Raw genomic sequence first — 18,344 nt, 5'->3', positions numbered from 1 at the left:
TTCAAACCTATTGACTTGGAAAATATCTAAAATTCCTAGTTTGGAGAATTAAGGGGCAGAGTGGTCTCGATAGTTTGAGTTAAATGTGGTTTAGATATGTTTGAAATTTTACGGCGAAAGATGCCCCTGGACCCCGCTCCGGCCCACCGTTATACATTATGATTGCTGCAATTGGTGGGTTCCATCAACTCAAACATCGTTCACAAAGGCCTTGCTGCCGCCAACAACCTGTGTCGATGACCTGTCACGCGTGACGGGGAAACTGGCCCTGTAAACAGACAGACATCTATATTTATACAGGATAGCCCCTTCAGTGTAGTAAACACTGGTATCAACGGGGGTCCTGTTACCCACCCAACCCACCCCAGGGGAGGACATCCATCACACAGTAATCTCGTGCGTGGGAAATTAACGTCTCCTGCCCCTAACCCTGCAGGAGACGAGACCTTCATTTATTCGTCCCTATCCGAGAAGACTAGAATATCTAACCAATTCTTGATGTTAAAGAAAGGAAGCATATTCTTCTCAGTTAATTTTAAGACCCTGAGTGTTGGTCCGGCCGGTATTGAACTCTCGACCTCCCGCACAACAGTCCGGCGCTCTCCCAATTGAGCTAACCAGGCGGCGGTAAACATGTCAACGCAAATAAGAACTTTAGTTTGTCTCCTAAACAAGAATTATTTCTCTAATGGTAAAAACATTCGAGTTCTCTTGCGGAAGGGTGTCTAAACGAATTGTCTACACTACAACGTTAACACTAAATTTTTACCCACTTAACAAAACAACTTGCGCTGTACGTAGAAATAAAACTACTCTTTTCAAACCTGAGTTTGAAAGAAGTAAGGATACCCGAATCCCAAGAAATACGAGAAACTCTTCCAGAGTGGTTGCATCACTACATTTGAATCCCATAAGTTTGTTGTAACCCTCCTGATTCTAGCACCAATGACACATGTTTACTCGTTGTTGTTGACGTGTTTTATAATTTTCGAAAGCCGAAGAAACCGAATTAACAAGAGTATTTCATGTCTACCCTATACGTTTGAATGTCTAAGACACCCAAATCCTTACTGATATGGCATTCCAACCCGCTTCTTTGAGATCCCCAATACTGACAGTCTTCATAAATCGGAAACAACGAAAAAAGTCCCATTATAAGGCCACAGCGACTCAAATTCGAATGTTTTATTATTATTCCAGTCTCCTGTTTAATTATTTACAACCTCATTCCCAGAGTCCTCCCTCTTCCTTCCTCCAGTAAGTGCGGAAAAGAGGGGACTCTGGGGACGAGTTTGAAGGACACGTTACAAAGCAAGAGCGTCAAGTCGAAAGCGACGATGTGGAACGTTTCATTTTTAACTGAAGCACTTTATTTTCTACAATGATCTGTGATCTTCTGATTTAGAGCCAATATTGAAACCCCTGACGTCAACAAAAATGATGTAATCCTTCCTTTTTAAAATTTACTTTGAAACTGAATTAATATTTTGCTCTAGACGGAAATAGTATTCGGTACAAAACTTGCGCGATGGCCGAAGACCAAAGCAATCCTTCTGTTGCTACTGCTATCATTGGCGTAAGTGCAAATGCTACCGGTGGTGGGTCGGAATTCAAATCTGTACCACTAGCCGCTGATCTTGTTCCCGTTGAACTCGCAAAAAGCTGGTTTGTAGCAATCGAAGCGAAACAGATGTTAAAAGACTATTCACAGGAGGCTCAACTCGATATGAACATGTTTTTCCTGGGAGCTTCCATGTTTGATCGAAAGGAGAAAAAAATGATAGCTGCTATAGGTTCAGAAGAGATGGTTTACCCTGGAGATTGCGGACTGTTTTCAACCATTCTAACAGCTTACAACCACCACTGGACACTACGAACCTCTCCCGATGATTGGTGGTTCTGCGTGATCAGGCGAGTGGCAAGAGCTATCGAAAAAAACGCAAAGAAAGATTCCGTTCGCAGGGTGTTTGTTGATCACGAAGGAAAGAAAGAAATTGAAGTCAAAGTGCCTGAAAATACCATCTATACTGTTGATTACAGCTGGTTTTTCGATGAAATGGCGAAGGGAATACGAAAGAACGTCAAAGTACCCGAGTTCGTGGATGGAATAACGGCAGATTTTAGCACCACAACACCAGTGCAGAAGGTTGTCTCGCAGATTACGTTGATGCATTCAGTTCAGGAGTATTTCAAGTACACCATGGAAACTATGTGCGGCATCCCTGCGCTGGAAATGCTAGGCACTGAAGACGATTGGAAGAAACTCAAGTCCAAACTTAAGGTAACCTCAGATCTTCTTGTAAACACCCCTACGCTAACCCTAACCCTAACCCCCTCCCCGTCACGTCCATCGTTTTTGTCTATCAAAGCGAAATGTCTTGGAGACAACAGTTTATGTTCAAAGACAAGGGTTTGGCGAAGGGCAAGGACCCAAGCTTTTCTATTGTAGCAGTGAGTAGTGCAAGCAGCACGAAAGAGCAAAAGAAGGGGAAGGGAAGAGGACCTTGCTGTATTATAATCAAATTTTTTCCTTTCCGCCCTACCACCACTGCAAAAACTTTTGAAACTACAAGATTGCCCACCTGTCACCAGAAGAATGTGACAGCCTCTTTGTTCAAGCGTCAAACAGATGTGTCAGAGCTTCTCTGATAAGTGTGTGTTATCAGATACCTTGTTTAGCTAGTTTCTGTACAGTTTTCTAGCGAGCCCTTCACCAGTTGGAAGTTTTAACCTTTGGCCAGTTCATTCACAGTATTTGTGTACTTGGTACATTGACCGATAAGTGGTGCAGGAGATAGACTCACCTAATTGATTATTTTATCTTTTTTAAGGTGCTGCGAACACTGCTTGAACCCATCGAGAACGACCTTGGTTTGCAGACAGAATGGTGGAATGTTGTGGAAAAGGTGTTTGACAACTTGATGGCTACCTATTGTGAAAACCCAGACAAGAAATGGTGGAGTCATATTATTTCTTACAAGAGAGAGTTCGGATCTGGATGCCCTGAATACCAAGGTTGGATAACAGAGTTTTTGGAAGGCACAAATAAGGTTCTGAAAATAGGCCAGTTGTCAGGTGGTTTAGTAAGTGTGCCCCTTGAGCTCAAAAACCCGTATGGCTTGCAAGACACTGCTAAACTTGTGGCTGGAATGGCAGGATTCACCATGCACAACAAAGACACTGCAAGAGTGTCTGTGCAACCATACCAGGGCTGGTGTCTTCTTTTAAAAGAAGACTCCCCGTTTCGGCCAGTCTCAGAGGAATGGTAGAAATGTAGTGTTAATCTTTATTTTTGTTGTTTCTTAAGTCACTGATAATGGAAATAGAGGATCTGTAGGTCGGGTAGCAAAGCAATTCTTCAACTTGTTTGAAATCCATATTTGGAAGGGATGTACTAGGGCTGTTTTTCCCAGTTAGTAAACAATAATTTGTATTGTAGCAGGTATCTTTTATCCACAAATATTACAACTCTCAAGTAATGCAAGATACTAGCTAAAAAGAATAAAAAGATGTAATTCATATTGGACTGAAAGGACCAAAAAGTGAAATCGATGCTGTACAGGTTAACCAATACTGCTTGTGATACTGACTTTCATTGTTGTACCAGCAATTTTTTAGGGAGTGAGTGAAAGTAAATAAAAAGTTATAGCCAAGGAAAGTTGCAGTTCTAGTCATAATGTTTAAGGTGACTCCATTACTCAGAATTTCACTTTGTGGGTACAATCACTTGAAGAGGGACCCTTGGAAGAATCTAATTTTACCCTTTTGAGCTGAATAGATTTGTCATTTGCCAGATGTACAGGCCGGGCTACAAGCTAAACTATCTTCAAAGTTGCCATTTGGCTTCTAAGGAGATTGCCAAAAGTTGATTGTAAGAAATGTGAATAAATTGGAAAAAACATTTTGCATATAAGTGTATTGCTTTATGCAAATGTTAACCAGCTTTCCACCTGACCATGGAACATACATTTTCCAAATTGGCCACTTTTGCATCAGATAAGCCCCCCTCCCAGAAATTTATTATGTTGCCAACCGTTAATACCCTTGTAGCAGCCTAGAGCACTTGTGTATTTTTAAGATCATTACTCTTAAGTGTTAGATATGACACATCCTATACACTGAAATCCCACAAATTTAAACTTTTAGCCCCACTTCAATACACCTCCCAACCTAAAGGTTTTTGCCCCCTTTAAAAGTTTCTTTCTCCTGCCATTTCTAATCTCTGGCTTGTAAGTGACAATGGCAGCTTATTTATGTGACTTGATGCCTAAGTATTCTAATGGATGACAAAAAGGTAAAGTTCACAGACAATGGTTGTACCTCTACTTTCATTGAAGTTGAACCTTTCTTTGCAACCACACTGATCATCACTTGAACATTGCAGCAATTACTGTTCAGTGGGGATTTTTCTGAAATAGATACTGAAAGATCTTCCACAAGGTTTGCCACCTTACTCTCAAAGATCCAACATTACTCAGTCAAGTCAATTCAGAAAATCAAGAACCATGCCCTCCCCATCACTGGAAGAATGCTTATAACATATACCCTCTTAGAACCAGTACTGACACAGTCTGATTGGTTGAACGTAATAATGTGTGCCTGCTCATGTAGTAAAGCGTAAAGATTCACCAGGTCACAAATTAGACAGATTCAGTGGAGCTGACTGTGCACCTATTGGCTAGGTAAGGTAACAACTGAGGAATATATTGGCAATTTTTGAGGGAAAGCATTGACCCATTGGCATTTGGAGAAATTAATTGGCAGTCAAAGCTTTGCTTTTTTAAGCCTATGAACCCTACTATATCACCCTGAATCACACATTAAGGTCACAAGAAAATAAACACCAACTAAATAAAGTTCTTTATTGTATTACAAATTCTCCTAATCAACACCTCAGGAAATGTATGGAGAACAGTTTAGAGAATATGCATACTGATGTTAGGGTGTTTAATTAATTAAATGGAATTTTATCAGTCAGAAAGAATTATGAAAGTACCCCCATAGAGTAGCAATCATCATTTCCTCTCTCACTTTGCTGGGAAGTTTGTGCCACCTTTCACTTAAAAGTGAGAGATGAAATAAAACACAGAGCTTCCAGGAGTCAAACAACAAATTTCATTCCAATTTTACTCCTTCATGTGAACAAATTGCAGCAGTGAATAATTAATTTTCATATACAGGAGGGATTTAATATACTAAGCTGCTAAACTCAACTGAAACTTAAAAACAAGGTTAGATTATGAGCAGTTGGATTACATGTATCTTTGCTGTCTTCTTTACACCACACATTAAGATAATACGGTGTTCAACAGTAACGCCTAATTCACTCAACAAAGTTGGTTATGATCATCTCACAGGTATCACTAAACACAAGATGACAGAACTACCTGGAATAAAGTGCATAATAGCCTAGAATCCACATGACAAACTCAAACTGTTTTAGAATGGCTTAGAAATGACTGATTCTGGGTTTGTTCTGATACAATCTTCACCATTTCACTGCATTCTGTAAAAATTTCCTTATCTACCATGACCAATCTGTAAAAGCCTTGACAAAGGCAATGCTATGGAAAAATAATTTTAGAGAATCAATCATGAAAATAATCTAGCCTATTTGAAAGAATATGACATTAAGGATGTAACTTGATACAAAAGTGACAAGAAGCTGCAAATACCAGGGGCACTTTGAATTTCTGCTATCTGTAAGCATATCTGAGACTCCCCTATCCATACCATCTGGGGAATGCCTTTCTTTAGTGTCTGAAGGAAACGTTTTGCAAGGACATACTGTGGTTGACACACAGCACAAATTGATGTAACAGTGCTAATAATTTGATATAATTGTTTATTCTTGCTTTAAGTTCCGGAGTCTCACTTTTTAAGAACACCTGTGGTGCATTAAGTCTCCAACACAGGCTCAAGCTAAGCCCCCTTTGTACCTTCCAGTCACTGTTATAATTGATACCCCTGAAGTACATTCTACACACAATCACCATTATGATATTATTCCATTATGTTATTGTGCACTTTTCGTGAAAATTTTGAAAAAGTTTTAGTTTGCAGACTGGTGATTCTTTGTGTTCTTCAGAACATATATTTGCCATTCTAGATGACTGAAATTTCCCTTGGTTCAGATTTCGAGAAGAAAAAAAAAAAAAAAAAGAATTATGGAGCACATGAATTCCCTAAAACACATAAATCAAACATTACGAACTCTCCACTCTTGAAGTAATGTGTAATTATTCAAAGCCAATTTATGTTAATTCTTCATATATTCATTGTATCTTATGTTAATTCTGTTATAACTAGATACAATGTAGTGATTTTCTGTTTCAGCAATGTAGTGATTTTCTGTTTCACTACAATGTAGTGATTTTCTGTTTCAGCAACAGAAAATTGACATGGAAAATAATCTGATTTTACTATTTGAAGCAAGTAGTAGATTTTGAGGAAGTTAATTGCAGGATGTTTCTTCTAAGGTTTTCTGAATTAAGGACTATCCGCAAAATCAGCAAGAACTAAATCCTGCAAAATTTTCATGAAATACCAAGGAGGTCATTTTGTTTTATTCCTTACACAAGCACAGTCTAAATCATTAGAATTACAGTCTTTTCCTTGCTAATGTTTAAGTGGTCAGCATTCATAAAAATACCATTTAATGTTATGCTTCAGATTTCGAGAAAAAAAAAAAAAAAGAATTATGGAGCACATGAATTCCCTAAAACACATAAATCAAACATTACGAACTCTCCACTCTTGACGTAATGTGTAACCTCAGCATTATTATTCAAAGCCAATTTATGTTAATTCTTCATATATTCATTGTATCTTATGTTAATTCTGTTATAACTAGATACAAACACAAGGTGTCACCGCAACAATTAAACCTGGATGAGAACTACTGGTAATCATGTTTGCACAGCTTTGTCCTGATGATTAATTATCACATGGCATTCATGCAATATTTATTACAAATTCACTAAGCGTCTAATGAACCCTATTATTTAAAACTGTCCATTTGGTGAGAAGGGTTATGGTATACTGTCCATTTGGTGAGAAGGGTTATGGTATACCATGCCTCCACAAGTCAATAGTTCATTTACCAATTAACACTACTTTAAGAGCCAACTATGCATATTCACATTTATATCCCAAATCGTTTTCATGATGTCAGGAAAAGGAATAAACACTTGGAGTTATTCATTTCATTAATCAGAGGTTTTCCATTTATTCGGTGACTTCTGAATTGAGTCATTACATAGTTCCATGCCCACTCACCGAAGGCGAGCAATTTCTTGTCTTACAGCTGCAAGTGAAGAGAAGAGAACCTGTTAAACCAAAATTGCTAAGAATGTATGATAATTACAATAAAATATTAAATGGCTTAAGGTACAAGCTGCAATAATGAACTGAAATTAATTTTGGTATGTGACTTTTGTTTAGCAAGGAAGACATGATTCTACACTGTAGAGTTACTTCTCATCCATGTGAGTTATACTAAAGCCAGTAAGTTTCTGGGTGGCCACATACGCATGAAGGTCTTCTCTTTTTCCTTTTATTTTCCTTTGCCCTATATTTATGCAACTAACCTTCAATTATCTCTCTCTTAGCAGCATCCAATTCTTGTCTAAATTCAGCAAGTAATTCCTTTATGAGAAATACACAAGGTTACAAAGAGTCAATTTCTAAGCAAAATACAATTGTGTATTACAAATCTTGAGAAAGAAATGCACTACAAAAATTAAGCTCTTGCTTTCCATTTTAACCATTTTAACTAAAAGAATATTAAAAAATAACCCTACCGATTTTAATTCTTCCAGCTGCTCATTACTCAAGGGTGATTCTGTCTTGCTGTTTTTTCTGCAAACAAAAAGAACAATTTACAACTCAGTGATTTTTGTCTTTGAGGTTGTCTTTTCATGGTACATATATATATACACATGTAGCCAAATGCCAAGCTTAAAATGATCTGACTTGCAAATGCCACACATTCCACAACTGTGTTTAGAACAAATTAAAATACAACAACAATTGGTGGACGAGATTGCTCGTCAGTGGCAAAATTTTGTCACAATTTCAATTAACAGGGCTTAAGGACTTTCATTCATTCAGAGCATTAGCCCTTCACTCTGGTGAAAGGCTAATAATCAAAACATCCTCTTCAGATAATCCCTGCCATGGCCAATCTAAACTATCAACTCAGTTAATAGAACCAAACTGTCAAGTTTCATGACTGTCAACTTTTGAAACCTTCATAATTCCTGCTGCCTTTCTTAAGTTTTAAATCCAAAAGGAATATTTTTTACAGCTCAAATATTTTTTTTTTCTTATTTCTTTGATTAAGACTATCCCTACAGGTTCATGCAATCTTCTTGTCTTTGAAAAATGTACTTGGGGATTTCTTTACCTGGCACCATTACTTGTTGGTTTAGCTGTTGACAGGAAGTTTGTTTTAATATTGTTGTTTCCAAATGTCGGAGCTGGTGGCGGATTGCTTACAGTGGTGCGTGGTGCTAGAAGTGTCATAAAAATAAAACAGAAGTCAAGAAACTAAAATTGGAAAAAAAATTTTCACTGTCTGACACTTGTCTCTAAGAAATTCCCAATCCCTTAATATGTAACTTTAACCTCATATCATAGAGTGAGGGGATAATAAAAAAAAAAATCTCCCATTCTACAGTCGATCATGGTCATATTGTCTACTGAGATCCATTTCTTGCAAGAACTTTGACAAAGAAAGAAACCTGAAGAGAGTTTATCAAACCACGAAAGAGGACTTTCCGCATCATTTCAGAAAGAAAGTTTACTAGACGTCTTGACTTCATTTACTGCATCCAGTTTTCCACACTTGTGTCCAAAACTATGTTGTGCTGAGACACATGGTGAGGCATGATAAGGCAGCATACTTACCAGCAGGTGCTCTTTCTGTTCTTGCCTCGGTTTCTTCTCTGACAGGCTAAAAATGACAGCATCAAAAAATCAAATTAAACCTAAAATTAAACTGGTAAACAAAAGCAAATTAATACTAATGTCAGCAACAAGTACGGTTTAAAGTAAACATGGTACAATGCTGGATCATTCATCAAATTTTCTTTTTAGTGGAACCAATAAATATAACCCTGATTGAAATTGTCATCATGATGACAATTTATAAATTTTGCTCTCCTAATTCCTCTAGTCCTCTCTTACAATAAGTGTTCCTGAACTACTTGTAAATAGATGTTACAATTATCAACTCAAGTGAACAAAATGCATTGTATCCTGAAAAGAAATGGTTGCCTCTTGAGTCATAACAAGCCCACCTGAGGCCTGTTCTTCAAAAAACATGAGTATATTGTCGAGCATGAAGATATTCAAGAATAATATTCCCTCAGTGATATTGATTGATTCAAAACCAACTTCTAGAGCAAAAAGTATGATGAACAGAAAAGAAGATCAATATTGAGATCTTGGTAATTGAAAGATAAGAGCGATTCTCTGTGACACTGAAATTAGCTCAAAAGATGGAACACCCTTAAAGTGTCAAGAAATCTTACTTCGATTTCTCTTCCCTCTTCTTTGGCTTTCCTATAAGATAAGTGCAGATTGTGAGTTCCTCGATTACACAATGGTAGTCCACCACAGAGTCACCCTTTCCCTCTAAACATTTTGTAAGTGTTATTAACAGTTTGCTGGTAGCCATTTATATTGCTGGGTGGAGAGGTGTACTGTGAGAGTCAATGTCTAGCTCAAGAAAAGTATACAATAACCTAGCCAGAGTTAGAACCCAGATCTCTGGCTCTGGAGTTACACATGCTGACCACAAAGCCATCACAACCCCCAAAATTGTGTAGCAACAATTATTGATTGCACCTTGCAGCCAACTTTCTTTGCATTTCTGCCATCATGTCCATTCCTCCACCGATGGACTTGTTGCCACGACTTGTTGAATTAGCTCGTTCAGTTCTTGGACCTTCACTTTCAGCCTACACAATAACATAGAAGTGAAAATCAAAATAATTCATCAGTGTTCAAAAGGAAATCTGAAATCTGGAGATGATTGATTTTGGATCTTGCCCCTAAAATTTTTTTTTCATTAGGTGACATTCATAAAATATGGTGGTTCAAATTTTGTCCCTTTTAAACGATCTCTTCTAATGACTATGTTAAATCGTGCACATCAACTCTCATCTTCACCTGACCTTTTTGCTGCCGAATGTGACAACCTGAAAGAGATCTTTCTCAAGCTTAAGTACCTTAAGAGACTCATTAACTGTGCAATCACCAGATTCATTGAGTCTCAAGACCAAAAACTGGTGCCTGATGCTAAAAAGCCCATTAGGATTATTATCCCATTTAAAGATCAACAGTCAGCTGACTTAGTACGAAGACAGCTCTCCGATCTCGTGAAGAAAATTAACAGCATTTGTACCCAGTGTTTACAAGCAAGAAAATTGCGGATGAGATCAAAGTGACGGAACCCAAACCCCCTCTTGTTAACAAACAATGCATTGTTTATGAATGCAAATGTGATCTGTGCAACGCAGATTATGTCAGCTATATGTGCCGAAACCTGTTTCAGCACATTAATGAGCACAAGCATTCTGTCGTTGGTAAACACCTACTGGATGTACACAATCTCAGGAAGAAAGATCTTCGTGACCAATTTACAATCCTCAAGAAATGCTGTGGGAAACTGGATTGTTTAGTTTAATGGATGTGCAATACGTTTACTGTTACATGAGCAAGGTCAGTCTTACCTTGGCAGCCTTCTTCAATTTTGCTGCTGCAATCTGATCTGCTAATGAGCCACCACCTCCACCTCCACTAGGTGTAGGAGGAGGAGGAGGAGGTGCAGGAGGTCCCCCACCAGGAGGAGGAGGAGCTGCCGGAGGAGCAGGTGGGGCAGGGGGTGCTGGGGGAGCAGGTGGAGCTGCTGGGACAGGGGGTGCTTGGGGTACATCTGTCAATCAAATCAACAAAACAGAAAAAAAATTAACACTGCTTAATGGTTATACAAAAGCAAGATTTAATGCCTGCTTTATTGTATTCATCTAGCATTTCTTTCGCTAGAGTAGTACTCCTTTGAATAGCCAAAGACCAGCTTTTTTTCTTTTTGCATGATGCTCACCATTAGTTCAGTGGTCTTCCCTCAAGAGGACAGTGGAAAGGGCAGATTTTCCCTGTATTACTTTGAAGGGAAGCCTCCTAAATGAAATCAAGAGACCACTACTTCCAAGATAGAATACTTACCTCAGGGCTTTCTTTTTTCTGAAAATAAAACCCCTTCAGAGTATAAAGAAATTTCAAATTCAGAACTTACTTTGTGGTGGTGACTGTGGTGCAGAAGATGTTGACAAGGAAATAGTGCTTGACTGGTGAAGCAAATTTGGAACATAGCTTCAGCAAATAGCACCCTTAAAGTCTCAATTTTAAGCTGGAATGCTGTACCAATATGTTGATACTTTAAAACATGTTAATGTTATAATTTAAGTGAACTAAAGAAGACCATTCTCTACCAGTTGGTAAGTTCAATTAGATTTATAGCCGATGTCAAGACAGTGTGTAGAACAACTGTATATGTACACTGTTATTATACATGCCATAATACTAGAAGTAACCAAGCTGCCATAGTGGGAAACTATCTGCTAGAGGCACTTACAGAATGGGCTGGGCAAAGAGATGTATGCAAGGCTCAACACTAATGGTAGCCCACTAGCCACAGACTTGTAGAAATTCAGTTTTGGCTGGTGGTTTTTAATTTCCACTAACCAGTTTGGTTAGTAAACAAACTGAAATTGTTGTAATATCTAAGATGTCACTAGCCACTTGACTAGTAAGCTGAAAATTTAGTGTTGAGCCCTGAGTATGTACACTGTATGTACAGACTGTATCATAATTGACCCCTTCTCCAATGGGACTTTTCAGGGAAAATACAAACAGTTTGAAACACACTTAAAAATCCCAACTGCTCTAAAGTACAGCACAGAAAAGGACTTAAACCTGGAACCACCAGATTACAAGTCCAGCACCCTTACCACTCAGCCACACTGCCTCCAGAAGAGGTGCAACATTTGCCCAGTAAGTCACATGCAAACTTTGTTAAAAAGATATTTTCAAACAGTAAATTACTTCTTTTAATTAGCATGAAAACAACAGACTACTATAGCCAACAGATACAACTTACATTAGGGCTTTCTGTCTCATGAGGCGCATCATACTGAGGGCGGTAAGATCTGTTATCTGAGGGGACCCTACCACGTGAATATTGGTCATGTCCATCAAAGTGAGAGGGGTCTCGATTGACCATTTCATCATGATCAATACCTCTGTTACTGTTTGTATGCTGTGGCTGTTGTTGGTGCACCATGGGAGGCTGGTGTGGAATTCCAGCTGTGAACCAATACACAATACCTATTATCATCATTGAGAAGTTTCTTGAAGGTTTGTCTGTCAGTTTGTGCCAATAAACATGTACTGCATGCTTAGTACTCAGTTGATTCCTGTATGTTTTACATATTAGGTATGTTTAAAGCAAAGTAAGTTTTGTTTTACTGTTAATTATTAAGGGGAAAAAAATCATACTTATCATGCACGAAAGCACCATTTAAGTTGTTATTGGGGTTAAGAAGGTTACAAGTATAAGTACACACAACAGAACTTAATTGTATCTAACCCTCTTGACTCTTAACTAATTTGTAATTTGCAATATCAATATGGGTTATGGTGACTGAATGTTTGGACAGGTATGAATCAACCAGCACGTCGGGTACAAACTGACACAAACTGGGCAGAAATCATCTGAGTCATCAAATCGACTAAATATGAAAAGTCCCTGCTGGCTACAAATGTCTGGATCCTCTTGCTACTTTGAAATCGCAACTCAAGCAGGGAAAATTTTAATTTGGGTAAAACATTCAAATTGAGACTAAAATAATATAAAATTCATCAGTTTCAACTTTCTTTTAACATACCAGTGCCCCCACTCCTAAGGTTTTCCAAAGCAGTGGTCACAGCTGACCCAAAAACTTGTGCATCTTCTTTGCTTGCAAAATTTAAACCATACACCTGTCTCTGATCTCTCCACTGATGAAAAGTTGGAGTAGCCTCATTGTATTTCAATCCTTTTGCTAAAGCACAGTTTATAACAACCTGTAATTTCAAAATTGGCTCAGGTTATTGGAAGTATAGATTGAATTCCAAAATACAATGCAGTACAACTGTAAGTTAGAGCAAAATAATTTTGAATTCATCCCCTGACCAGATTTTAATTAACACTGTTCCTATGATTTTTAATTCAAAATTTTCCCTTAACATACACATTGATATCCCCTTGAAGTTCCACTTTGATGATATACATATAAGGTTCCAGAACTGACAAAAACTATGCAAGGGATAGTCCTTAGTGTACCATTCAAATGCATTGCATAGTAATTTCATCAGTCTGCATTACACAGCCATTTATAGCTACATGTATCTGTAATCTACACACTTTAAAGAGGCAAAGTTAAAAAATTTAAGAATAAATTCCATAAATCAAAGGATTAAATGGAGAATATACTACCTAGAGATTAAATCAGCGTGGATCAGTAATGATCAGCAAATTATACATATAGGCAAAAAAACCTCCAGAAAAAAAAGCTTGCACACCACAAACCAAATTTTCCTAGCAACTATCATCATTACATACTTAAATTAATAGAAAATCAATATTAAATTTGTTCTTTTAGAGAAATTTGAAGTGATAGTCTGGGATGCACTTGTTTCGAGGGAATGAGGAAAAACTCTTGGAAATGGTATCAAAGAAAGTGGTGACGCATCACACACTAAGAGGCCAGATCCAAGATGTAATTCAGTGAATAAGTACATGAAATTGATTTGCTGGTCTAGGACCATGTTCCTTCAATAATAATAATAATAACAATAACAATAATAATAATAATAATAATAATAATAACACCTTTACTTAGACACGATAATGTTTAAAGCTGAACAACTTGTAGGGTCTAATTAAATAAATAAATTCAAATGATGATGGTTTTTGAGGAGAGGTGAAAACCAGAGTACCCGGAGAAAAACCTATCAGAGCAGAGTAGAGAACCAACAAACTCGATCCACTTATGACGCTGGGTCCACTTATGACGCTGGGTCCGGGAATCGAACCCGGGACACATTGGTGGAAGGCGAGCGCTCTCACCACTACGCCAACCCTTTGAGGGGAATACAGGGAATAAAACAGAAATGGCACCAAAGATAAGGGAGGGGGGGGAGAGACAAAAATGGGACCACAAGGAAGCACCTCATTTCCCATTAATAAAACATGGTCCATTGTTACATGTATGCTGTTCACACACTTTTTACAAACAACAACTGACGGTAACATTTTAAACTCAAACCATACTGTATGATCCTGTAATTTTCTGCCAACTATTCTGTATGTATTGTTGATTGGATGATGATAAACATGAACTCTAGAGATTCCTGATGATCCACCAGAGTGTTCCCATTCTTTTCTGTCATTATTGTAGAGCATTACAGATGCCCGTGCCTGGGCGATGGATTGTTCACTGGAAAAGAAAAGTAATCATCTTCTGAACACTTTTTTATCTAGTGTAGTGTTCAGTGACTCAGGCAAAGCTTCCAATAACAGCTGGGTAATGGGTACATTTGTAGATCTACCCACTTGTAATAACCTGGCCACATGCTTCATCCTTTAAACAAACATCATTGGACTAATATACCTGTAATTCTGTTCACATTTGTTCAAATTGATTAACTTTCAGGAACAATTATAGAGAACCATCAATTGGAAAGAACCTCAAAATGCAGGATAGTCCAGAAATTAAAAAATTTTCAAGGGTGCATGGGCCTCCCTTGGAAAGGGGATATCTTGTTTCTTTCTCATATCTGACAATAGAACTACAATAGTTCATTTTACAGTTGAATGCATGGTAATGCCAGGCCTTTAAACAGGAGTGAGGTTAAGGGTAACCTTGTTATGATACAAACACTGCTGCTTTTCAAATGTAAATTATTTTGTACTCATGCTTACTAGATACAAGTCTATCACAACAGGGTCACCTTCAGCATCACTCCAAATCAAAGGCTTGGCAACTAAGTACACAACTGTAAAATGGCCTATTCAGCTGTCCATGTCAAAACTACTGTATCAACAAATATTCTACAACAATAAAAAGACAAATGGATATTGTTTGTTTTTTTGTTTTTGTTTTTTACACTGTAATATCTGTCAATTGTATCTACTCCATGAGCTAAAATAAACACAAAAGACAATTACATCTCACTAGCAGGTAAATAATTAAAAGTTATCAACACAGATTGTAAAGTCTTCACATGAAGCAGTAATATGTGGGAAAACTTGTTTACTCCTGACACCATAAAATGAACTTTCACTAGCCATCACCCCTTTAAATCAAACTTCTCTATTTGCATTATCTATATAAATCTAACAATACAGAAACCTACTGATCATTTCCTTGTTATTTTATCACTATAAAAGGAAAATAATCGGTGTTTGGCACAAGCGCAAACAAATTCTGCACAAAGATTGAACGACATCAAGAAAATAATAATTCTTTTTCCCTCAAGGATTTCAGGGGGCTGGAATCATACCATAAATAAGTTATTTACTGGTCTAAGTTGGTCCAATGGGGAAAAATTTGCCTTTGGTCTTAAATACAGTTTGTTTGTTTTTCCAATACAGACCCTCCCCCAAGTAAATAACATACATTCTTTCAAGCTTATACTTTAAATTGATACTGATAGGCAATGGTATCAATTTATTTGATGTTGTAATTGGGAGGCATAATACAATTTAATATCTCCTGAGTCATAATTTAACATACAGTAAGAAAATGAAAATATTTATTTTGGCAAATATCCCATCAGGAGAAAACATTATTCAAGCAGAGTTAATCCAATACTTAGGAAATAATTGGTCATCAATGTTACAATGCTAAAGAAATTCCATTCATTCGTGAAATTATCAATGTGCTTGCATGTGCGAGTTTATATTGTCAATGTATGGAAGTTGAATATTCAGGGTGTGTACATTATTTGGTCTAGGAAGTCATTCAGTCGATCAAACAGGAAACTGAAAATTTAGGAGAGAGCTTTGGGAGTAAAAGGAAATCTAGAGTATTTAAATGTTACAGTATTGACACGCGTGGGACAGATCAATCTAATTATGATATCCACCACCACATTATAACGAACTCCTCAATATATCGTCAGAAAGTCAAATACTTTGAAAATCTTGAGCACTGTCTTCTAAAACTCGTCAAGATCTCGTCTTTCAATATTGTTTACACAAATAAACATAACATTTTATGCGTTAAGGCCTGCAAATAGTCTTGTTTGGTTTTCAAACTGGTTCAAGTACGACCGAGTACTACAATTATGCCCATGACGTGAAGCCAGTAAGCTCATTTAGATCTTTAAAATAAGACTAGATGTATGTATTCACAGAAAGGAACGAGTAAGATTTCCACCAGGTTAATTACTGCACACAAAAAAAACCACAGCGTTTCAGCAAGTTCTCAAAAACTCGAGTTTTTTCTGGCGATTTGATCGTTGCATTATCCAAAGAATTTGTCGCAGCAACCTGCACAACAACCCGCGCGATATATAAATCTTAACAAATTCGCCGTTTGATAGCCCTTCATCTTTACAAGATAACACCAAAAGGCCGCCAAACGAAGACTGACAAGTTTATTAAATATAGATTACAAGATTTGCCGAGAAAGTGCACTGACAAAAAATGAAACCCTATAGCTGAAATACCAATCCATCGACAAAGAAAAAAAGGATCTCATTTTCACATATGTAAACTTCAATTTCAGTGGTTTGGACGAATGAACATGACCAAAAGTGAAATATGTATTTACATCTGCTTTCATTGAACGATAAACACTTACAGAATAGGACAAAAATTCAGCTGGCTAACATATATGCATGCTTTTATGCAAGACATATGTTATGGCTCATTCGAACCGTACACTGGTAGAAGTTGATCCTATAAAAGTCAACAACAGTCATGTAATCCCACAAAATGTAGAGCATCAACGCGCAAAAACATTCCTTCAGATTACTTCCTTATAACCCCCTACTAAATCACTTCTTTATAGCTATACAAAGACTGCCCCAGGGTTACTGAAGTCCAGGGGAAAATAACACAAATGCGACGTTTCACTCTGTTTTCGAAGCGATTAAGAGTTCGAAATACCAATGCAGTATACTTCAATTACTTACCTAATGTTGCAAGACTATTTACTCGATTATTTTCATCGCAAAATGACAAGAACAGAGTTAACAGGCCACAAACCAGTGGGAAACACAAATGAATCAAATACAAACATGAGAGGTAAAGAATATTGTGATTTTAAGCCGATTTGAAAACGGCGGCAGTAGTCAGTTATCGCGAATGCTCAACAAGCTTTCGATCGTCTGTCATGTCGAGTTAAAGGGGATCAAAATCAATAAACTAAAGAATACTTACCTCATACTGAAGTACGACGATCGGCAATAATCGTTTCACGTCAATTCAATGATCTGAGATGATACAGAACGATTGTAATTCAAAAACTGTTGAATGATTGAGAAATTGACGCTAGTTTGTTTCCAAATCACCGCACCCACGGCGTTCTGCCGTTCAATCAAGACAATTCAGCCCAAGGGTGATCCTTTGAAAGTAGTTTCCTGGATCGAAAATTCTCACGACCATTCGACAAAGACTAGGTCTGAACGTTCACTTCCGAAAGTTGGGCAACAAGGAAGCTGGGAGAGCTTTCACCTTGTGGTGTATTCCACCGGATGTGCCCACCTTCACGACGCCGCCATTGCCGCCATGTGACGTCATCAAACTCTCTCTCAATCTCCCTCTTCCTCAGTCCACGCCTGTCAAGGATTGGTATCTCTAATGACTTTTTGTTCTGAACTGATACAGCACATCTAAAGTTAAGATAACTAAAGCAGATTTTACAGAAGGACTATTTTACATTAAAAATTATCTCTCCAGATACATAGCAGAAATTATGATAGCTCAAAAAAAATAAAAAAATAAAAAATACAGGATGCGACAAGATCGTACCCGTGTGACCTTTGCGGCACTGAAGCTCAGTCGGAAATAGACCAGGACATATTTTGGTAACAAGATTAAAATACATGATAAAAAGTATATGAAATTTTTCATAAAGGAGATATAATAATAGCTAGTGCCATAAATGGAACTAGCCAGCAAAGTCCAAGGTCACTTGAAAGACTGATTGGGGTTCCTACTGAAATAGCACAAAAAATAAAAATGAGTTGAAATCAAATAGGAAATTAGGAAAATAAAGGGAGATCCT

At 37.5% G+C, this 18,344-nt stretch overlaps 2 protein-coding genes across 2 annotated transcripts; one reads left to right on the top strand and one right to left on the bottom strand.

Annotated features, from left to right (window-relative positions):
• Positions 1-1,312: 1,312 nt before the first annotated feature.
• Positions 1,313-3,658, top strand: LOC111327492 (uncharacterized). The gene is made up of 2 exons (XM_022931697.2): positions 1,313-2,281; positions 2,832-3,658. The coding sequence occupies exons 1-2, from the start codon at positions 1,529-1,531 to the stop codon at positions 3,267-3,269; spliced, it is 1,191 nt and encodes a 396-aa protein (XP_022787432.1). The 5' UTR covers positions 1,313-1,528; the 3' UTR covers positions 3,270-3,658.
• Positions 3,659-5,101: 1,443 nt separating this feature from the next.
• On the bottom strand, positions 5,102-17,852 carry LOC111327470 (uncharacterized). Its single transcript, XM_022931668.2, has 13 exons — positions 17,498-17,852; positions 14,381-14,546; positions 12,954-13,131; positions 12,167-12,372; positions 11,303-11,354; positions 10,740-10,942; positions 9,853-9,965; positions 9,537-9,567; positions 8,911-8,956; positions 8,408-8,513; positions 7,803-7,860; positions 7,590-7,647; positions 5,102-7,306 (listed from the first exon to the last, which is right to left on the bottom strand). The coding sequence occupies exons 1-13, from the start codon at positions 17,500-17,502 to the stop codon at positions 7,275-7,277; spliced, it is 1,254 nt and encodes a 417-aa protein (XP_022787403.1). The 5' UTR covers positions 17,503-17,852; the 3' UTR covers positions 5,102-7,274.
• Positions 17,853-18,344: the final 492 nt, after the last annotated feature.

The sequence above is a fragment of the Stylophora pistillata genome, chromosome 6 (genome assembly GCF_964205215.1).
Source record: "Stylophora pistillata chromosome 6, jaStyPist1.2, whole genome shotgun sequence".
In the NCBI taxonomy this organism is placed as follows: domain Eukaryota; kingdom Metazoa; phylum Cnidaria; class Anthozoa; order Scleractinia; family Pocilloporidae; genus Stylophora; species Stylophora pistillata.
The sequence above is the reverse complement of the archived record's forward strand: the minus strand, read 5'-3'. Positions and strand labels throughout refer to the sequence as shown.

Excerpts from the sequence above, each read along its gene's own strand:
- LOC111327492 (XM_022931697.2), top strand. The coding sequence starts at position 1,529 with ATGGCCGAAGACCAAAGCAATCCTTCTGTTGCTACTGCTATCATTGGC. Across the intron at positions 2,282-2,831 it reads AACTCAAGTCCAAACTTAAG|GTGCTGCGAACACTGCTTGA; the intron begins GTAACCTCAGAT and ends ATCTTTTTTAAG.
- LOC111327470 (XM_022931668.2), bottom strand. Across the intron at positions 8,957-9,536 it reads AAGAGGGAAGAGAAATCGAA|CCTGTCAGAGAAGAAACCGA; the intron begins GTAAGATTTCTT and ends TGTCATTTTTAG. Across the intron at positions 7,861-8,407 it reads CCAACAAGTAATGGTGCCAG|AAAAAACAGCAAGACAGAAT; the intron begins GTAAAGAAATCC and ends TTTTGTTTGCAG.